General features: G+C 44.7%; 1 protein-coding gene across 14 annotated transcripts in view; it reads left to right on the forward strand.

The window, feature by feature from the left end:
- Positions 1-3,560: 3,560 nt before the first annotated feature.
- The window catches only part of ABLIM1 (actin binding LIM protein 1), a 174,889-nt gene continuing 155,404 nt past the window's right edge, over positions 3,561-23,045 (forward strand). For 9 of the 14 annotated variants that reach the window (XM_066620043.1, XM_066620044.1, XM_066620046.1 and 6 more), the window contains exon 1: positions 3,563-4,038. In XM_066620043.1, the coding sequence (XP_066476140.1) occupies positions 4,023-4,038 (16 nt within the window). In that variant the 5' untranslated portion in view covers positions 3,563-4,022. Of the gene's footprint in view, positions 4,039-23,045 lie in introns of all 14 variants that reach the window. The other 5 variants (XM_066620048.1, XM_066620054.1, XM_066620051.1 and 2 more) reach the window with 4 other exon arrangements.

Raw genomic sequence — 23,045 nt, forward strand, 5'->3', positions numbered from 1 at the left:
CAAAATATTGGAAGTACCTGAGCACTATCTATTTTTCAAACCATGCTAAGCATCTTACATAATTTGGATGACATGAACTGCACAAGCCTAGTCATGTCTACTCTGAAGTAAGCCTCATTGTGGTCCACGAGGCTTACTCCCAGGAAAGTGTGTTTAGGATTGCCTCTTAAAACCCCTCTGGTTCCTCATATATTTTCACCCTGAAAGGAATGACACCTTATTGAAACTGTCAGTTGTTGTTACGGCTAATGCTTATGGACAATTGCTTTGCACTAATGTCCACCAGAACTGAAGAAACAAATACCTTTGCTGTGACCGGATGAGGTAAAATTAAGCACATTATTGCTAAGTGAAGCGTGTTATTGAATGTGGCAGGTTACCTTTCAGTACTATTAAGGGCTATAAACTGCCAGGTCCTTTTTGACTCTCTCCTTTAACCTTTTCAGATTTCCTGCTGAAATTAGTGTCTGATCTGCAAAATGTTCTTCAAGCTCATTTAAGACCTGAACTTTGCTTTCCCCAAAAGTCAGTGGTCTGAAATGAACTCTGTGACCTGTTCCACTCTTACGTAGATTTATCAGGCAGTCCAGGCAGTTTATATTTGGGAGCTGAAAATCTATGCAACAAAAATGGTTCCTTCCTGGGAGCAAAGAACTTTTTCTTTAGATTTGTTTTAGTCTCAAGGTAAAAGACCTTGCAAAAGAGTAATGTGATCATAACTCCAGGTGGCGGATTTAAACAATTCATAACATATAAGTATAGATGGTTGAAAACAGTTTTATTTTTTGCAGATTTCAGTGTTTTCCAAAGTTAGAAGTGCGGAAAGCAGTGTAGTGTTTTTATTTAAAATTTACATTATAATTATAAGTTATAATAACATTAAAAGTCTACTAGGTAGGTTATATACTTGCTATAGTACCAGCAGATGCAGCCACAGCCATTACCCATGCACATCCCTTTAAATAATAGATAAAAACAAAATGAAATGATTTTTTTTTTTTTGCAGATTTCAGGGTTGTGTGTTTACAAAAATGAGAAGTGCAGAAAGTGATGTTACATGTTTTTATTTTGTTATCACCGTTTTCATCCACCTCGCCATATAAGGAAAGAATGGAAGAGTGGCTGCCAGGTAGAAAACCAGGCTCTAAGATAGGGCACCCTTCTTCCACAGAGGAGCAAGACATTGGGTCTGTCAATACGCATGCACAAACCTCCCAATTAGGTCATAGAGCTAAGAAAAAGAGATGAGCACGACATGGATAGACACCCAGACAGAGAATGATACTCAAAGGAAGCTACAGTGGAAACTTCATTGGGCTGGAATTACAAACTTAAATTATTTTTTAGGACCACTGTGGGCCAGGTGGTTATATCCTTTGGGAGTCTGATTTCAGGTGATTTCTAAATAATTTTGGGTGATCACAGCAACAAAAGGTTAATACTTTTTATGTGCAGACAGAGTGATTTCTGGAAGGTTTAGCATGGCAGCTTCAGGGTAAGGGAAGAACCATGGTTCATAAATGAAATTCAGATGATATGTTTCCTTCAAAACCCACAATGCACCATGACATGCCCAAACTGGCCTGCAAATTTGTAGAGATATACAGTATCTAAAAGAGCAAAAAGGCTTAGCCCATCATCATTCAGTGATGCCACAGAGCTATTAGTGATTTTTTGAGTCATGGAAACTGGAATACCAGCCTTTGGGGCCTCAGATCCAACTGCTTATCAAGGATCTTACAACAAAAGCTCAACCTAACCTCATGAGGAAATAGACACTTTTTCCCCCCAGACATTTTTTCCTATGCGTGTCATCTATCCAGATAATACAGGAATAAATAAAGGAATACAAAGGAACCTGGATTATTTAATCCCCATTATGCCTAGTGGGAAAATAATTGCAATGAATAAACTCTGACTGCATCTATTTTGTTTATTTTGTTAAGCAATTTATATCTTGCTTATGTTCCTTTCCTGTGAGGGAGGCTCTCAAGGCAACGTATAAAAGCACATTAACACAGCTAAAAGTATAAAAATGCATGCAAAAAGTCATCATCATCATAACAAGTAATGTACCTGCCATCTATTGTTCTGATACTGTCTCTGTTCACTTGCTCATTGCCGGTATTTGTGGACTCAATGCTTTCCAAAGACCAAAGTGCTGTACAGATACCGGACTGAGGACACAGTCTGGTGTTAGTCATGGCTAACATTGGTGCAGTTTTAATGTTGAAGGGCAGGTGCTTTGGCCTTGAAGAAAGAGATGCTCAGGGGAAGGACTACACAATCCCATCATAAATCCTTCTACTGGTTCTAAGGACAGTAAAATCTCCCCTGAAATGTACTCCAAATGCATTTTACCCATATAGTGCCTGTGACTGTGGTACAGTTTTCCTATACAGCAATCATGGAAATTGGTGCTGGCTGTTATCTACCAACATTCATTTTATCCCATGTGCCCTGACTATGTCAGGACTGCTCATATCAGGAAAGAATATATTATGTGAAGCAGCCTTCAGATCCCCTTATATATAATGGCAAGAATAATGATGGTGACCTACCTCAAGGGGGTGTCATGAAGATGACTGACGTAAGACTTGCAAAATGCTTTCCTAAAAATACTACTGCAGGGGTAGATTGCCTTCATGTTATTGCTTGGGTGGGGGAACCTAGAGACAACTGGGACTCCTTAGTATGAACTTTACAAATGCATCTTCTGAGTGCCGTCAGAAGATTTATTTATTTTTTATTTAGCGCATGGCATATAAATACATGAACTTATATATCAGTTAGACTAGATCAAATATCAATGTCCAGTTCATGCAACCATTCAAGGACAGAGTTACCTTCTTGGAAAAACTCAGATCATGGGCCAGTATACGCCCTCAGTTCGCAGCCAGACACAATGTGGTACATGGTTTGGTGGGAGAACCTGCAATCACACTGAGGGCCCCCCCCAGTCAGAAGAATGTAGTACTTACTGCTAAGGTAAAAGGAATTGGCAACAGAAAAGAACAGAAATATTGCAACAGAAAACAGTCCCAGTGTATGTTTTTTGTTTACTTACAATACAGAGATCTCATATAAATCGGTGATTCAGTGATTATAAAATGTTGCTTGGGAACCAAGAGGGATTGTCAGCCAATGGGTATTTCTCTCTCTCTCTCTCTCTCTGTATGAGAGAGAGATAGAGAACTGAACAGAAACTAAAATCCAGCAGTGGATCTCTTTTAGTTTTGATTGCTGCTGCTTTGGACATTTTGGTATATGGTTCATACAACATGCTCCACCAATTTTTTAGTGCAGTGCATAGAGAAGCCTTGAAGCTTGTTTATATATGGGGATTTTGACGCTTGCATCTGTCATAAAAACTGAAAACCTACGTAGACAACCTTGCAGCTACCACTGCCTTGGACTCTGCATTTGTCTCAAGTTGCTTCTAAGGCTGGCAGAGAGTGAGGACAGACAGACACACACACCCCTAGTAAATCTCCCTTTTCCATTTTGTGACTTGCAACTGTTCCGGTGGCGCCTCTCACTTGTACTCTAGTATCTGTCACTTGGGGGAGTCCTGGGTTGCCAGCTCTGTTGTTGTGCCTTGTCAGAAGCCTGCAAGGTGGTGTCAATGACTGTGGATTAGAGACAGTGGAATTTTGCCTTTGCTTCACAGCGGCTGAGGCTGCCGTTTGGATTTTTCCCCCCTCCTGCTGCAGAAGGGGTAGAGTCCATATGCTGGGAATGAGCTGCCATTAGGAAAAGTGAATCAGACAGAGAAGGAAAGAGTGACGAGGCAAGAGTCCAAACGAGGAAGAGACAACGCCAAGCATTTTGATTACGTCAGATCTGGTGGGAAAAACGTACAGAGTTCTCTGGAATAGGCTGCCTTCTGGGCATTTTTGTCGTTGTTGTTGCTGCTCATCTCTGCCGACTGCTGCTGAAAAAAGAGCACAAGTGTGTATATGTGTTTATAAAACACCTCAGTTAATCTTTGCTGCCTCTACTACCAAGACGTTTCCTTGGCCATGGTGAAAGAAAAAGGTAATTTATCCATATATACCTCCTAGGTTAGGACTGGTTTGGCAAATTAGAGTGTCAGTCATGTTTGCTTTTCCTTATACAAGCCAGTGTGGAGGTGGTTCCCTCCTGTTTCTTGTTGCTCATTTTTTCTTTTCAAATATTCCTGTGATTTTTAGCCATTGAGTTAATTTAAAGGCATATCCTAGGCAGCAGGTTCCAGGTTTCAAGTTCCATGTCCTTTTTAATCCATCTTTTTACATATATACATAGAATCATTTTTGGAATCATACTTTTGTTGTGCTTGGCAATCTTTATTTGGGAATCTGTTTTTGTTTTTTTTAAGCCTCAACACTGTGATTTTAGTGTACAAACAGCAATTTTGAACCCACATACTTTCGAAATTGTCCCATTTTTGAACTACCCCCAAAGCAATTGGTGTCAAGATTTGAGCTTTAAAAATTTCAGCCTGTTTTAGCAAATTTTCCCTGTTCTGCAGGGATACTGCTGTCATAGACATCATTATTATTCCAAAGCAAATGGCTTGAGTTACTCACTCACCATTTGACTGCTGTATGCAAACCATATAAACATATTGGAGGACTAAGTGAAGGAATTATTCACTTTAGGAAAGAAGCTTCTCTGCCTTTTCCTGAAATGATTTGCAGTATATATTCTAGGTTCAGATTTGAAATATGGACCAATAATATATGTAGACTTTTATTTCCTGGGGCAGTGATTATTTTTCTTTTTGTTGGCATGTACAGTACTTATTATAAGTTAGGGCACAATCCTAACCAGGTCTACTCAGAAGTAAGTCCTATTTTGTTCAATAGGGGCTTACTCTCGGGAAAGTGTGGTTAGGATTGCAGCCTTAATTTCTGTAACTCTACTTGATTCCAATGCAAATAAGATACCAGAGGAACATAATTATTAAATTATTTATAAAAATTATTTAAATTATTAGATGATTATTATTTACAGTTATCAAGAAGCCCAGCATTACATATGTGGTTCTCTCTCCTCCCCTTCTTTAGCCTCACAAGAGCTCCATGCAGCAGTTAAGGCTGAGGATAGGTGACTGAACCAAGGTCACCCAGTGAACTTCTTGGCTAAGTGGGGATTTGAATCTGGGTGTCCCTGCTCCTTCTCACTACACCACACTGCCTCTTAGGCCTCCTCCTGATACTATATTTAAAAATGCCAGTTTTCACATCTCAGACAAGTTCTATGAAACAGACTCATTTTTTAGTAGCGGGGCAATAGTCCCAGTTGTCCCAGACCTTACGCATGGAAGGGTCTGCATTAGTTCTCACATACATTATTGTTCAAATAAAAAAAAAAACATGACACTGGTTCACACACCAATCCCACATACAGGGCCCAGTGCCTTCCCAAACCTCCAACTTACCTGAAGCAGCACATCCTCGCTGCCATCCCCACTCCTCTCTCCTTTGGCTGCCCCCCGTTCCTTCCTCCCCCCACCATACTACCCTTCCTCTTTTAGTCACCACATATCACCTCTTCCTCCTTAATCCTCTTATTCTACATTATCTTCCTCATCCCTCACACTTCTCTTTTTGAGAATCCCAAGCAGGCAGAAGAGGAAGCAATGATCTAGAGCAGGGGTCTCCAAACCCTGGCCCGGGGGCCAGTTGCGGCCCACGGAGAGCCTCTATCCGGCCCGTGGCCAACTCTGATCCCCTGAGAGCCTCTATCCAGGTTGTCCAAGCACAACCAGAGTTGTGCTTGTGGGATGGGGAAATGGGGGTCCATTTAAGTGTGTGTGCTTTATTTCTTGGGCTGTGTTGGTGCTTGGAGAGATCCTGGACATTTGAGCCCATTCACTCATTCATTTCAGTCATTCATCAAAGTTCTATCTCTAATGTAATTATTTAAATTTTAGATTTCATTTTTTTTTCCGGCCCTTGACACCGTGTCAGATATTTGTTACGGCCCTTTGACCGAAAAGTTTGGAGACCCCTGATCTAGAGACGTGGTTCCCAAAGTAACTGGGGTCACAGTGAACATAAGAACATAAGAACAGCCCTACTGGATCAGGCCATAGGCCCATCTAGTCCAGCTTCCTGTATCTCACAGCGGCCCACCAAGTGCCCCTGCAGCCTCTTCTTATAGGCTCAACTTGGCGCTGCTGTCTTGGAACTAGGAACACGTGAGATTCAAGATGGTAGTGTCCAAAGCTCACAAGTTTTTGCAAGATCCAAGATGATAGCGCCAGGGAGAAAAGGTAGAAGGTGCCGTCAGGGATTTCCTGCAGCTCTCTGTGAATGCATTGCAATATCCTAAGGCAGTGGTTCTCAAAAAGTATTGGGACCCACTTTTTAGAATGAGAATCTGTAAGGACCCACTGGAAGTGATGTCATGACAGAAAGTGACATCATCAAGCAGGAACATTTTTAACAATCCTAGGCTGCAATCCTACCCACACTTATGCAGGAGTAAGTCCCATTTACTAGCATTGTTAAAAGAATATACATAGTAGCTTGTTAAAACTACAGGTCTGTAACATTTCCCCAAATGCAGTTACATATCACAGTAGCATCAAGTGTAAATATTAAAAATAAAATATTGAATTGAATGGGGACCCACCTGAAATTGTCTCGCGACCCACCTTGTGGGTCCCGGCCCACAGGTTGAGAAACATTGTTCTAAGGTGCCGCGATACTGAGAGATGCTGTGAAAATGTATATTACTAATATCATTTTTTAATTCCTTCAGTTGCACATCCAATTCACTTAGATAATTGTGAATTTAATTTAACTGACCGGTTTGACCTTTTCCTGTCACATCCAAGGGCACCCTGGCCTCTCCTATATGCAGGAAAGGGGGGGGGGAATGTATGTGTTCTCTTCAGTCTGTACCTGTCTTCTGTATATCCACCTGTCAGTTGAGAATGAAAAGCCTCACTGAGGAATGTAACAGTATGTTGGTGGCATTCCAGCATGGTGATATTTTCCAGCTAAGTGGTAGATCACTGTTAATAGTAACCACTTCTCTAGTGGAGGTCAAATTCTGTGATTGATGATCCTGTCTAGAGATCCTATCTTAAACCTAGCATAACTTCCGCTCCCCTAAGTTAGGAAAGTACATATCATGTTTGGGCTTGGTTTTCAAATCTGTAGACTTAACGGTTTCAGAAATTAGCCCAAGTGGTAATTCCTGCTAGGACTGTCCTGTGGCCCTTATCTCAAAACACATTGACTCTAAATATAGTGGGTGGCCTTCATTCACAATGTCATCTATTCCACAGCATTCTGTAAAGAAGCACCACAGCTATTTCTACCAAGCAGTTATATTTTTTTGGATTATTGTGGTCAGTGTTACTTTCTTTTCCTACCGGAGTGTAATGATTAAGCTTCATCGGGCAATTTCTCCTGATTTCTGATCCATACCCCTCAGCCTGCTTTTATCTGTCCCTTGCCATGGTTTGGATGTCTGACTCTCCCTGCTCCCTTTTCACTGTTGCTTAGCCCATACTTATCTCGACCTATAATTGTATTTAGTCTGAGCATTGCGAACAAGATGCAGCATGTAATGTATGTGTCAGGGGTGAGTGAATTCAGCAGCAAAGTAGGAGTAAAGGGCAGTAGGTCTAGGTATGCAGTTTAAGAGCAGAGAGCGATGAGCCTCTCCCCTCAGTTGACTTCCCAGATGCGTTCTCTGCCTAGGCCCTGTTTTCAATTGAAAATTCCATTGTGCTTCACAACTGGCTTATCTTGTAACCCTATGAAATATATTAGGGTGAGATGTTTTAACTGGTGTAGGATAATGCCATGAATTTTTATACGTGCTCCGACACAGCAGTCTGCCTGGGACAAAGTGTCACAAATGGAATTCTGATCTGTTTCTTTGTGAAAGCACTTGTGGCAAGAGGGCACAAGACGAGGGCAGGGTTTGAGCCCAAAATCATGGAATTTGCTGTGACCCTCGGATAAGTCGGGGGTTTAACTTAGGGAGGTGTCTGACTATAATTTTGTCTGATTTTACCCGAGGCCAGATCCTGAAAAATGTCCAGTAATTGTTATCTAAGAACTGTACCATCTAATCTATTAAAAATAAAGTAAAAGATCATAAAATACATTTGTATTCAGTAGCTTTTTTAATTCTGGTCTCCACAACCTTTTTGTAAACACTGTCAGAGTATTAAGTGCACTGTAAACAACATACTAATAGAACAGTGGTTCGCAACCTGGGATTCATGTACCCCCAGGGGCACTCAACAGGAACTTTAGGGGTACTTGAAAGAGAATGGAATAATGGCAGTGCTCCAGAATGCCTTGCAGGGCCAGCAAGGCAGGAAGGGAGGTAGCTAGTTGACTGTGAAAGCCCCACCAATAGCTAATTTTTGGTGATCAATTCATGTTTGAACCAGTGATTGAAGACCAGCACAGGAAAAAAACTAAAACATAAAAAAGTGATCTATCACTCAGAATTTCTCAGGACATATCTGGTGCAAAACATTGCAAAGGCAGAGTCTTCCGCACTTAAGCCAGAAGCTCTACATATAACATACAACTTAGAACACAACTGGGAGTGTGCAATTCAATTCACAGCAGAGACAAGCAACAGCAAATGGCTGTGACCAAGTGCAGCTGCACATAGCTGAAACCCTATTTACTCAGAAGCAAACCCATTGCTTTCCCTGGGTGTTATTCCTAAGTAATGGTACTCTGAGACATTTGATGGGAGTGTTTCCACTTTCAGGGAAGGTGCATCTTGCAGCTGCAACAAGTCCACCCTCACCTGGTCTGAGGGCTATTTTCCCCTCTTGATTTACAGCAGCATCAAGGCTGTCAGGGGTGTTTCACTCTTAAAGAAGTGGGGTGATTCTGCCCTTTTCCTCTCACCCCCACCCCCCACTGCTGGCTTAGCTTCACTGCCATCTTTTCCTGGGAGTAAGCCCCATTGACAATAATGGAACTTTCTTCTGAGTAGGCATGCACTGGCTTGGGCTCAAAGGCTGCCATCCTACTCGAACTTTCCTGGGAGTAAGGAAACTTTCCTGGGAGTTACTTTCCATGGGAGTAAGCCCCATTGACAACATGCATGTCCTGTCCTTTTGAAGACTAGCAGGGGCAGAGGAGGAGGAATGCCTGATTGCCTGGGGATACTGCAGAAGCAAGCATGCTCTCCTAAAAGCTTACTACATAAGCAGCTGTTGCAAGTGCTTCCTAGCACCTGCCAGCATGCAGCTAAGATCTCTGGCTAAAATACCTGTTGCTGCAGAATAATTCTACTTTAAATTCTACTCTCTACTTTTCCTGTGTTTTGCATCTTTGCAAGGTTTCCAGGACTCTTCCAGTGAAAAAGGACACACACACAGGGAGATTGCTTCTCTCTCTCACACACATATTTATTTTATTTTTAATTTTATTTATTTAATTAATTTATTTATTTATCACATTTTTATACCGCCCTTCCTCCAAAGAGCTCAGGGTGGTGTACATGGCTGCTCCCTTTTTTCCTCACAACAACCCTGTGAGGTATGTGAGGCTGAGAGAAAGTGACTGGCCCAAGGTCACCCAGGGTGCTTCATAGCTGAGGGGGAATTTGAACCTGGATCTTCCAGGTCTGAGTCTACCTCCCAAACCACTACACCACCCTGGTACTCACACAGATGCTCCCCCCCCCATACACAAATTCAGGGACTTTTCCCCTCCAGTCCAACTTCACTGGTGAGGATAGGGGGAAATGAGGTTAGCAAGGAGGCTTGCAAAAAGCTTTGCAAGGGAGAGACTGAAGTGTGACTGTATACAGTAAGGGGAGAGGTGGAGAAGAAAGCAAGAGGAGGGAATAGACTGGGAGCCCAATCCTAGGCATGCCTACTCAGAAGCAAGTCCCTTAATAGTCAGTGGGGCTTACTCCCATGAAAGTGAGGCTAGGATTGTAGCCTTAACTGTTTTAAGTGCTCTCTCTCTCTCTCTCACACACACACACACACACACACACAAACTTTTCCTTTTATAAAAGTTAACTCTTCCTCTCCCCCCCTCCCCAGTACAACTTCATCAGTGGTGAATGATTATGGGGAGAGGGGCTAGCAAGCCTCAGCTTTGCAACAGAGAGTTTAAAGTTTGGATTCAATAAGGGGGAGGGGGCAAAAACTAGAAGGAAAGAGGAGATGGACTTAACCCTTTCAATGGCTTGAGAAACAAAGGTACAGCCTTCTGCAGGCTGCCCCCCTCTCTCTCTTTAAAAAGATCACACTCTCCCCTTTCCCCACCCTGTCCAACTTCATCTGTGGGGAGATGGGAAGGGGGTTAGCAAGTTGGGCTTTCCAATGGAGCGCTTGAAGTTTAAATACAGTAGGAAGGGGGAACAAGAAGGAAAGAGGAGATGGACTCAGCTGTTTCAAATGACTGCTTCTCCCTCGCTCAGATGCCCCCTCCCACACACAGCTCATTGTCTCCTGCTCTGTCTTGGGTGCCGCTCCAGAGATGCCTCCATGGGCGCTGGTACTGATCGAGGGGGGCTGCTGATGGCTGCGGTGGCAATTGCCCTGCCCTGCGCTTGGAGCTTCTGCAGCTGGGCAACAGCCTGAAGGAGCACATGGAGCACACCCGCAGGCAGCTGCAAAGCTCAGCAGCAACCCCAGCCTGCACAGCCTCCTCTCAGCAGAAGATCACTTGCTCCCTCCCTCCCTCCCTCCCACAATAGTGATTGGCTGGCTCACTTGTCTCCCCGCCACCCTTGCTGCTTGCCTGCCCCGGTGATAAGGCGGGGCATTGATTTAGGCTGCTTTTCTGGGAAGAAATTTTTTGCCTTATAGGCAAGTCTACGGTAACTTAAGTTAGCCAAATTATGCAGGGATGTCTAAACTTGTTGTTCGGGGTTTTTTTGTAACAGAGGCCTTGGGGTTGAGAATGGTAATGCTGCAGTTTCTAGTTCTTTCACAGATCCCTTGTGGAAACTTCAAAGAGTCATTCAGTCTTTCTCAATTCATTTTTTCCTGGTTGTAAAAGAAAGTTAATATACCTGTTCCACTTTTTCTAGTCTACCTAAAGTCTTTAGAATGGAGGAGCAGCTCACATTGAGTGTTCTTCTGGTTTCTTACTTTTGCTGCATCCTATTTGTCCAAACTGCATCTTTAATTGCTGTACAGTTACTTTTCCCTGTTAAGAGACCTGGTAATTTGGGATTCAGACACCCAGGAGCTATGTGATAAACTACTTAAAAATAAGATGTCAATTAGATCTTACAGCAGTAATATAGGAGCCATTTCCCCATGATGTATTCCAGGGGTGTCCAAAATTTTTGGCAGGAGGGCCACATCGTCTCTCTGACACTGTGTCGGGGGCTGGGGGGGGAAGAATTAATTTACATTTAAAATTTGAATAAATTTACATAAGTTTACATAAATGAATATATTAAAGATAAACTTGTATGAATGAATGAAGGTCTTGCAATAGCTCAAGGCCTATAAAAGGCCTTGCACAAAGCAAGACTGGCCTTTCCTTTGCCGCTGCTACTGTATCACAGACGTGAAACAACAAACAGTGGAAGGAGCCCTCATCCTACAACTAATGTGAGAGGTCAAACAGTCACCCTCACTCTGAGAGCAGTTGCGTTGGGCCAGTGTGAGCTCCAACGATGCTCCAGAGGGCCAGAGGCTCATTGGAGACTGGGGGCTCCCTGAGGGCCGCATTGAGAGGCCTTGAGGGCCGCAAGTGGCCCCAGGGCCAGGGTTTGGGCACCCCTGATGTATTCCATAGTGCTGCTGTAATGTTTAAAGACGCACCACCATCTGGATGGGGTCTGGTTGTGCTACCAGGTTGTCCTACGAGGTCATCATTCCAAGATGAGAAGAATAGATTGCATAAAAAGATCCCAGATTATTGAGCCTATTCACATGGTGCTGAGCCTTTAAATGTCTCCACTGCACCCATCAGATTAACCTACAGCAAAGTGGTTCAACTATCACTATTGTGATATCCAAAAGGCTCTACTGTTGCTATGTGTAGTGGTGATGGTCTATAGCAGCTCTGGGGAAGGTCTCTGCTTTGGAAATTAGGTCCTAGTCGGAGTAGATAATACTGGCTTAGATCCTGCACAAAGCAATATTGCACCTGAATTCAAAGTGGTAATGATGGCCACATAACAAAATTATACTGTGTCTATTCAGCTGTAAATACAGTATAAATATACATAGGCAGGGGTTTGGGGAGGGCAGAAGCTTCAACTCTGAATTGTGCTGCCTTTCCTTTCCTTGCTCATCTGTACGTTCATACTATAATCGGTTTAAATTTTATAGTAACATATGAGATTTTGCAGATGCAGAAGAAACACCAGCAAACAGGCATTAGAAAAGATGCCATGCTGGGGTGAAGAGAGAGACAGTTGCTCTCCTCTTGCTCCATATAAGTAGAGCACCACTTAAAGGGTGCCTCTTAGCACAGTTAGTAGGGGCAAGTTTAGGGTTAGGCTTAAGCATTAAGAAACATACAATATCAACATAAAGCCCAGGGCCATTGCTGCGATCCCAATTTCCCTGGGAAAAAGCTCTCTTTGTACATAGTAGAAATTCCTTCTGAATAAACACCCAAAAGATTGTGCTATGTCTTCGTAACCTTAACGTAGACCATCTCTTTAGCAAATCATGCTTTTCTTTCCATAAAAGTATCCCAGACTTTGCCCTGCTGCAATGTATGCAAACTGTGTTTACAGTACAGGTACGTATCTCTCAGCCACTTAAAAATAATTCTAATTCATGAACCAAGTGGAACCCTATTTATAAATGGATCTCATAGTTCTCTTCTGATCAGACGTTTTAAGGAAATGATAATAAATCTTGGTTTTGTAGCCTTTTGCACCTCCTTGTCGTCTTTGTGCACCAAACTTGTCTTCTTAGACAAGGTCATTTCCAAACTGCATTAGTGTTATCAGACTACCTTCTGTTCCCCACTTGAAGTGCTGACTTTAGCAAACAAATAATCCAACCATGCTTGGGTCATCAGCATTTTCACACCATGATTAGCTTGCTTCCAATATAGATGTAAAAAATGATTGCAAAGTCAACATTGCTGCAGGTGAAGTTTAAAACCTCAGCCATTCCTCTCTGTTTGTAATAGGTAGTCTCTTAGTAAATAGTTAGATGCCCTTCTACTTGGAGTGTCCATGATGTCAGTTAATTAGTGACATCCATTCAGATGGATTAAATGGGCAATTTTCAATTTGGATGGATTAAATGAACAGTTGTCTTTAGGGTGGCCACTTGCATGCTGGTCATTAGGGATCTATTGGGAATGTGCAGAACATCTCTAAAAATAAGCTAGTAGTTGGAGGTTGAAACAGTTAAGAAATCTTGAGCTAGTGTGGCATAGTGGCTAAGAATCTAAGCCAGTGGTTCTCAAACGCTGGGAGAGTTTGAGATCCACTAAGTTCTTGCGTGGGCGGGAGGGGGGAGGCAGAAGGGGCAGGGGAAGGCAGCGGCACGATCCCCAGGATCGTGCCGCTCAAGGGGGCTGCAGGGGCTTGGGTACACGTATCCAAGCCCCTGCAGCCTCCCGGGGGTGTGGGGAGCCCCGCGCAACCTGCAGCAGGGCTCCCCGCAGCAGTGAAAATAGATGTGGAGCGATGCGCTCCACTTCCGCTTTAGTGGTGGCGGGGCGCGATCGCTCTGCATCTACTTTCACTGCTGCGGGGAGCCCTGCTGCAGGTGGTGCGGGGCTCCCCACACCCCCGGGATGCTGCAGGGGCTTGGGTACTTGTACCCAAGCCCCTGCAGCCCCCCTGAGCAACATGATCCTGGGGATTGCACCACTGCCTCCTCCCTGCCTCCAGGCAACCCCCGCCCCTTAAGGGGGCAGGGACCAGGGCCCACAGGCTGGGGCGTAGCGATGCCCCAGGTTGAAAAGCCCTAATCTAAGCTATGAATCAGGACTGCCCTGGTTCAATTGTTGTCACTCCCTTGAATACATTAAGTGATTTTAGGCAAAGCAGTCCCTCCCAGTCTCAGCCCTCCATTTGCAGTATGAGGATTAAAATGCCTTGCAGCAGTGTTTCTTAAACTGTGGGTCATGAGCCGATTTCAGGTGGGTCCCCATTCATGAGAATTTGTATTTTATTTTCAGTATATTAGACTTGATGCTACCATGGTATGTGGCTGCATTCGGGGAAATGTTACAGATCTGTACTTTTAACAGTCTAGTATGTATAGTACAGATCGTGTCTCGTTATCTGCTTGGGTTCCATTCCAGAACCTCCAGTGCAGGGGTGTCCAAAGTTTTTGGCAGGAGGGCCACATCATCTCTCTGACACTGTGTCGGGAGCCAGGGGAAAAAGAATTAATTTACATTTAAAATTTGAATAAATTTACATAAGTTTACATAAATGAATATATTAAAGATGAACTTATATAAATGAATGAAGGTCTTGCAATAGCTCAAGGCCTATAAAAGGCCTTGCACAAAGCAAGCCTGGCCTTTCCTTTGCTGCCGCTACTGCATCACAGACATGAAAAAACAAGCAGTGGAGGGAGCCCTCATCCCACAGCTCATGCGAGAGGTCAAACTGTTGGCCTCACACTGAGAGCAGTTGTCGGGCCATTGTGGGCTCCAACAAATCTCTGGAGGGCCAAAGGCTCATTGGAGACTGGGGGCTCCCTGAGGGCCACATTGAGAGGCCTCGAGGGCCGCAAGTGGCCCCAGGACCGGGGTTTGGGCACCCCTGCTCTAGTGCAGTGGTTCTCACACATTTAGCATCGGGACCCACTTTTTAGAAAAAGAATCTTGTTGGGGCCCACCGGAAGTGATGTCATGACCAGAAGTGACATCATCGAGCAGGGAAATTTTTCACACTCCTAGGCTGCAATCCTACCTACGCTTACCCAGGAGTAAGTCCTATTTACTAGCATTGTTAAAAGCATATACATAGTAGTCTGTTCCAAAATCTTGGCAGGCCTTGCTAAAACGATCCATGAGCTGCTGGAGATCTTTGGCAGAGTGGGTAGTGACAGCTGCATCGTCGGCAAAGAGGAAGTCACAAAGTGCATGTATGCACTGCTGAAACAGAGACGCCTGCGTTGGCTCGGTCATGTCGTGAGAATGGATGATGGCCAGATCCCAAAGGATCTCCTCTATGGAGAACTCGTGCAAGGAAAGCGCCCTACAGGTAGACCACAGCTGCGATACAAGGACATCTGCAAGAGGGATCTGAAGGCCTTAGGGATGGACCTCAACAAGTGGGAAACCCTGGCCTCTGAGCGGCCCGCTTGGAGGCAGGCTGTGCAGCATGGCCTTTCCCAGTTTGAAGAGACACTTGGCCAACAGTCTGAGGCAAAGAGGCAAAGAAGGAAGGCCCATAGCCAGGGAGACAGGCCAGGGACAGACTGCACTTGCTCCCAGTGTGGAAGGGATTGTCACTCCCAGATTGGCGTTTTCAGCCGCACTAGACGCTGTGCCAGAACCACCTTTCAGAGTGCGATACCATAGTCTTTTGAGACTGAAGGTTGCCAATAATAATATAGTAGTCTGTTCAAAATACAGGTCTGTAACATTTCCCCAAATACAGTCACATATCATGGTAGCATCAAGTCTAATATATTGAAAATAAAATATTAAAATGAATGGGGGCCCACCTGAAATTGTCTCACGACCCACCTAGGGGGTCCCGATCCACAGTTTGAGAAACACTGCTCTAGTGGATAAAAAAAAAATCTGTGGATAAAAACAGTGGAAAAATAGATTTAAAGACCCACTTCCAGGTTTCTTGCCCCTCCATTGCTCCTAATAAGGTAATGGCTCAACATTCACAGGGGTTTGATTCTGGGACTCCATGCTGATACCATAAAATGTGTTAAATAAAAGCAATTTTAAAATAATTAAAAAGTGAGTCCCTTTACAATTGTGGTTTATAAACAGCTTTTCTTACTGTTGTAGAGAGGTAGTCAGCAATTAGAAATGCAAAGGACCCCTTTCCTTTGCCTGACTTAGCTGAAGAATGAAATGATTGCTTGTATGACTCTCGCTCAACAGTAACAAAAGCAGTTTTTTAAACTGTGATTTTAAAGTGATGCATTTTCCCCTTCTCTAGGGATCAGCACATTCCTTCTCATTTGCAGTGGCCATTTGCGTTGAGTCAAATCTGTGTATAACAAGGTTGGACCTGTATATGTTCTTGACAGTGATAGTCAATGGGTTTACTTCCAGGTAAGTATGGTAGTATTGCAGCCTTTGGGATGCTTGGAGAATTTTTTTTAACAGATCAACAACTGCTTGGGAGGGTCAGGAGGGTTCTTTATTTTAAATAAATTTTTAAACATACTTATTGTAAACTTTTAACTTTTAACTTATTTAGGGTGCAATCCTAACCCACTTTCCAGCCCTGACATAAGGAACATTTCTTCCCTTACCTCAGGGCTGCATTGCAGCTGCACCAGTGCTGGAAAATTGGATAGGATTGAGCCCTCAGGGTCCAATCCTATCCAACTTTCCTGCCCCAATGTAGCCCCAAATGAATCCATCGGGATACTTCAGCCCCATCTATAAAGATAAATGACTTTCTGAATGAATGACATGATTAATTTTGTCAGCTGTAGTTGAAGAACTCTTGCTTGCTGGAGTTCCTTTGTCTTTATCTTGATGAATGATCAGTGATAACTGGGGAGCCTGTCTGGATAATGTGTTCAAGGAGTTTCTCAGTTGACAGTCAGGAGCCGTCCATTTGGATGACCCTGTGTAGCCTCATACAAAAATGTCCATCATTTTGACAGGCAGAGGAGGAGCAAGAGGGTCTGGGTTTTGCAAAAATTCCCGAGGTGTCCCCTTCAATGCAGGATGGGCCAGTACCAGAAAGTGAATGGCAGTCACTCACTTCTGTTGAAGAAAGTAGCAGTGTGCATATCTGCTCAGACAGTACTGGACTGAGAACTTCTCTGGCACCTGGTGATCCCAGTTTGTTGCTAGGAGCAAGTTTTGTTCCTTTCTTAAGAATTTTCATATTGTACTCTGTTTTGTGCCTATTAACTAATAGTGAATCCTACTAACCCAGACTTCTATCTCTGCAGCTTCACGCGTCATCTGAATACCCAAATCTTGAGATCCATTTTGTGTTAGAGTGGGATGTTAGTGTCAGAGAAATGGAACATAGGAACTGACTTTTCTACATGTGCTAGCTAACACATTAAGTTTGAAGGTAGAGCTCCAGTCCTTTCCCTAATACCTGACTACGTCACCTCCTGATTGCCAATTTCTGGTGCACACACCAGTCTACCACTGCAGCTCAACTATGTTGTGTGCCCCTTTCTCCATCTGTTTCAGTAGCAATAGCCTTGATGTGACATTGATACCATTCCTATCGGCATAACAAAGAGTAGGGAACATGAGTCAGATAATATCTGCTCAACAAAACACAGGAAAAGGTACTGAAACTGACTTCAGTCAAGGTGCTAATGGTTAGCATTTTTTAAAAATCCGATTAATTTTGTTAATCCACTTTGGGCCCATCCCTTCTCCTTTTATACCTAAAAAATACAGGTTGTTATTTGTGAGGGCTCCATTCCCAGAACTCAAAAATCGCATTAAAGCAAATTAAAGCATTGCTTTAAAAAACAATGTCCCTTTGCTAGGCAATTTAAAAACAGCCTTGCTGAGCTTTGTGATGTGAGACAGAGTCATTAGGCAGACAAGTCATCAATTTGTCTCTCTCCAAGCATTTAGGAAGGCTTCACTCGAGCCAGCACCCTCCCTTCACCCAGAGTGCATCCTTGGAAAGAATGCAAAATGATTTATCGTTCTTTCATGTACTCAGGGGGAAGGGAGGGGTTGCTTGCCTTGGAGTGAAGCTGTTCTAAGTGCCTGGAGAGAGAACAACTGATGAATTGTCAGCTGCTCTCTTTCACATTAACGAGGCTATTGTTAATGACTTTTTTCCTTTAAATGGCAGGTGAAAAATTCATGGATAATTAGGTTATTCCTGTAAAGTCAAGAGAACTGATTCAAAGACATCTTCCATCACATGTAATTTGGCCCTTAGATTGAACATATATGTATTCTACTCTTGCCTAAGTAAGAAACAGGAGGCATTTGTCATAAAATGGCAATATGTGGTATGCAAGAGAGAAATTCTACCATGTGTGGGACAGCCGCTGATTTCCATGAATATTAACTCCTATTCCTTGCAATACAAACACATAGAGAGGCTGATTTCATAATGTCTGAACTCTGGGAATGTAGGCTAAGGTGGTGGCCTGTTAATTAAAATGTTGCCTTTTTTGCACTCACTTTACTGCGATAGAGTTGCAATAGAGTTAACTGTTCACCTGGTAAAGCAGAAGATCCACAGCAGGTAGATACAAGATGGCAAGTGTTTTCCTGAGGCAACAGAAACCTTCATTCTAGGAACAACTGTAAGCCTGTCATTCTAGAATATTATTCAGCTGATCTGCTCCTCTTCTGTCAGTTTCTGCTGCTTCTTTAGATATCTGCAACTTCATGATTTCAACTTGGCATGTGTTCCTGAATAGCACAGTGCCAGTTATGTATTGGCAACCTTCAGTCTCGAAAGACTATGGTATCGCGCTCTGAAAGGTGGTTCTGGCACAGCGTCTAGTGTGGCTGAAAAGGCCAATCCGGGAGTGACAATCCCTTCCACACCGGGAGCAAGTGCAGTCTGTCCCTGGCCTGTCTCCCTGGCTATGGGCCTTCCTTCTTTGCCTCTTAGCCTCAGACTGTTGGCAAAGTGTCTCTTCAAACTGGGAAAGGCCATGCTGCACAGCCTGCCTCCAAGCGGGCCGCTCAGAGGCCAGGGTTTCCCACTTGTTGAGGTCCATCCCTAAGGCCTTCAGATCCCTCTTGCAGATGTCCTTGTATCGCAGCTGTGGTCTACCTGTAGGGCGCTTTCCTTGCACGAGTTCTCCATAGAGGAGATCCTTTGGGATCCGGCCATCATCCATTCTCACGACATGACCGAGCCAACGCAGGCGTCTCTGTTTCAGCAGTGAATACATGCTAGGGATTCCAGCACGTTCCAGGACTGTGTTGTTTGGAACTTTGTCCTGCCAGGTGATGCCGAGGATGCGTCGGAGGCAGCGCATGTGGAAAGCGCTCAGTTTCCTCTCCTGTTGTGGGCGAAGAGTCCATGACTCGCTGCAGTACAGAAGTGTACTCAGGACGCAAGCTCTGTAGACCTGGATCTTGGTATGTTCCGTCAGCTTCTTGTTGGACCAGACTCTCTTTGTGAGTCTGGAAAACGTGGTAGCTGCTTTACCAATGCGCCTGTTTAGCTCGGCATCGAGAGAATGAGTGTCGGAGATCGTTGAGCCAAGGTACACAAAGTCATGGACAACCTCCAGTTCATGCTCAGAGATTGTAATGCAGGGAGGTGAGTCCACATCCTGAACCATGACCTGTGTTTTCTTCAGGCTGATTGTCAGTCCAAAATCTTGGCAGGCCTTGCTAAAACGATCCATGAGCTGCTGGAGATCTTTGGCAGAGTGGGTAGTGACAGCTGCATCGTCGGCAAAGAGGAAGTCACGCAGACATTTCAGCTGGACTTTGGATTTTGCTCTCAGTCTGGAGAGGTTGAAGAGCTTTCCGTCTGATCTGGTCCGGAGATAGATGCCTTCTGTTGCAGTTCCAAAGGCCTGCTTCAGCAGGACAGCGAAGAAAATCCCAAACAAGGTTGGTGCAAGAACACAGCCCTGCTTCACTCCGCTTCGGATGTCAAAAGGGTCTGATGTGGAGCCATCGAAGACAACAGTGCCCTTCATGTCCTTGTGGAAGGATCTGATGATGCTGAGGAGCCTGGGTGGACATCCGATCTTGGGGAGAATCTTGAAGAGGCCGTCTCTGCTGACCAGGTCGAAAGCCTTTGTGAGATCTATGAAGGCTATAAAGAGTGGCTGTCGTTGTTCCCTGCATTTCTCCTGCAGTTGTCTAAGGGAGAATACCATATCAGTGGTGGACCTGTTGGCTCGGAATCCACACTGCGATTCTGGATAGACGCTCTCTGCAAGTACCTGGAGCCTCTTTAGTACAACTCGGGCAAACAGCTTTCCTACAACGCTAAGGAGAGAGATGCCGCGGTAGTTGTTGCAGTCACCCCTGTCACCTTTGTTCTTGTACAGCGTGATGATGTTTGCATCCCTCATGTCTTGAGGTACTCCACCTTCTCTCCAGCAGAGACAGAGGATTTCATGCAGCTCAGTGACAATGATCTCTTTGCAGCATTTTAGAACTTCAGCAGGGATGCTGTCTTTTCCAGGTGCCTTGCCAAAGGCAAGGGAGTCCAGGGCCACGTGAAGTTCTTCTAGGGTTGGTTCGCTGTCAAGCTCTTCCAGTACAGGCAGGCACTCAATGTTGTTCAGTGCTTCTTCGGTGACTACATTTTCTCTGGAATATAGCTCAGAGTAGTGCTGCACCCAGCGTTCCATCTGCTGCGCCCGATCCTGGATGACCTCGCCTGTGGCAGACTTCAGAGGGGCAATTTTCCTCTGTGTTGGACCTAGGGCCTGCTTGATACAATCATACATCCCCTTGATGTTGCCCGTGTCAGCTGCTATCTGTATCTCGGAACAGAGCTGGAGCCAGTAGTCGTTAGCACATCTCCTGGCAGTCTGTTGGACTTTGCTGCGAGCAGTTCGGAGGACCTGCAGGTTGCGCTCACTGGGACAGACCTTGTATGCTGCTTGAGCTCTCCTCTTTTCCTCAATGACTGGTGTCAACTCCTCAGAGTGGGCTTCAAACCAGTCTGTCGCCTTGTTGGTCTTCTTGCCGAATATGGACAAGGCGGTGTTGTAAACGGTATTCTTGAAATGTTCCCATCTGTTGGATGCGTTTGCGTCGGCCGGGCCTGGAAGAGATTCCTCAAGCGCTTGTGCAAATTCCTCCACTTTTCTCTGATCCCGGGTCTTGCTGGTATCAATGCGAGGTCTTCCTTCCTTTTTCGTGTGATACAGTCGCTTTGTTTGCAGTTTCACTCTGCTGCACACCAGGGAGTGGTCAGTGTCGCAGGCAGCACCATGATAACTGCGTGTGATCTTGATGCTGGGAAGGCTGGAGCGTCTGGTGAGGATCAGGTCGAGCTGGTGCCAGTGCTTTGATCTTGGATGTCTCCAAGAGACTCTATGTTGGGGCTTTGTGTTGAAGAACGTGTTGCTGACACAGAGACCGTGATGACAGCAAAACTCTAGCAGGCGTTGGCCATTTTCGTTCATCCTCCCAGTGCCAAACTGACCTAAGCAAGTGGGCCATGAACTGTTATCAGCACCAACTCTAGCATTGAAATCGCCGAGGATGAACAATGGCTCTTTTACAGGGATTTTCTTGACAGTGGTGGCCAGGTCATCATAGAATTTGTCTTTGGCTTCTGCTGGAGACGACAGAGTCGGTGCATAAGCACTGATGAGAGTGATAGGTCCTGCTGATGACTGGAGCTGCAGGGACAAAATTCTTTCACTTCCCACAGTAGGTGGGATGATGGATTTCAGCAGGGTATTTCTGACCGCAAAGCCAACGCCATGTTCCCTGGTTTCGTTTGGTGGTTTTCCCTGCCAGAAAAATGAGAAATTTCTCTCCTTGACAGATCCGGAATCTGGCAGCCTAGTCTCTTGAAGGGCGACGATGTCCATGTGCAGTCTGCTCAGCTCCATGTCGATGACAGCTGTTTTGCGTGCGTCGTCTATTTCTTGCAGGTCATCAGAGAAGCCAGGTGTCATTGTCCTAACGTTCCAGGTGCCCAGCTTTAGGGCAGTAGTTTTCTGTTTTCGGTTGCATGGTGCAGAGTTGTCGATCCGCTTGTCGGTTTTCACCCTAAACCCCACGCACCCCATGAGGTTAACGGACCGTGGCGAGGCAACACCTTACTGGCTGGGGACTGCCCAGCTTAAGGCGGGCGGTAGCTGCCCAATGAGATGCAATGATCTCTCCCACCGTCGGAAGCAGCCCCTGGCGTCATGCTCTACGCCAATCAAGCAAAGACTTATAACCGGTAAACTGCTGCTTCCCGTGTTGTGCCGACGCCGTATGGCGAAGTTGGAGTGTCCTCTCCAGTGCGCGAAGCCTGGGTAAAGAAGGTATGGAGGATAGGCTGTTACCCATGCAGCAAATCCCCCCTCTCCACGTCGCTGGAATGGTCCAATGGAAAGGCAGAAGCCAATACGGTTGGTTCCAGCGGCGACGCAGGAGTTGCCAGAACGTGACTGTGTTCAGCCATGAACTGCCTAAGGGACTCCGGCTCCTGATTTTGCCTCGAGGTTGACTCCTGAAGCCTTTTCCAGAACTGGATGTAGCCACAAGGCAGTGGAGGTTTGAGGTCAGAGTTTCCTTCTCTTAGATGAGCTGCCTTCCTAGGCTGACGAGTCCCATCTACCCGGTGGCTGTTTAGTCGCCTCTTACGACAAGTACAGCCAAACTGAGGGCCTATTCTTAGCCCCAGCCCCCAGGGGACACAGTGCCAGTTAGATCACGAAGAACAATCTCTCTAGGGTGGGGTTGATGGCTGATGCATCAAGTACTATCTATAGATCAGCAAACACAGAAGGGGTCTCTTAGTAGTATTGGACAACATGCAAGAGACACAGGAAATTGGAAGGGGTCAGGCAATTTGTATTCGGGTTTCAAACATGTGTTGAAAAGGAGTTAAAAACAAACAGAGGAACCAAGAAAACCTTGTCTCTTAGAGAAAGAAAATATGTTCTTATGCTGGTTGGATGGGGGGAGAAGGAAGCTGAAACATTTCAACATGTGTGTTTTTTTCTGATTTAATGTAAATTTCTGAAAATTCCCAATAACAAGGAATAAAAGTTGTTTTTCTTTTAAACTGAAACTAGAGCTATATGAACATGCATGGCTGCTACTAGTATCAAAAGTCCTACATGTTCTCCTTTTTCTCCTGTAAAATATCTTATTACAAAATGCATGATGTCGCATTATATCATCATATTGTGAGTTTTTCTTGCTCAGCTTCATTGGCTGCTACATGTGTGGACAAGGAAACATTGCAATACACTGATAGCATGTCACACACACGTGGTTGGATTGATGCCAGTTCTGAGGGGAATCCTTGCAAAATGC

This window comes from Tiliqua scincoides, chromosome 3 (assembly GCF_035046505.1).
Source record: "Tiliqua scincoides isolate rTilSci1 chromosome 3, rTilSci1.hap2, whole genome shotgun sequence".
Classification (NCBI taxonomy): domain Eukaryota; kingdom Metazoa; phylum Chordata; class Lepidosauria; order Squamata; family Scincidae; genus Tiliqua; species Tiliqua scincoides.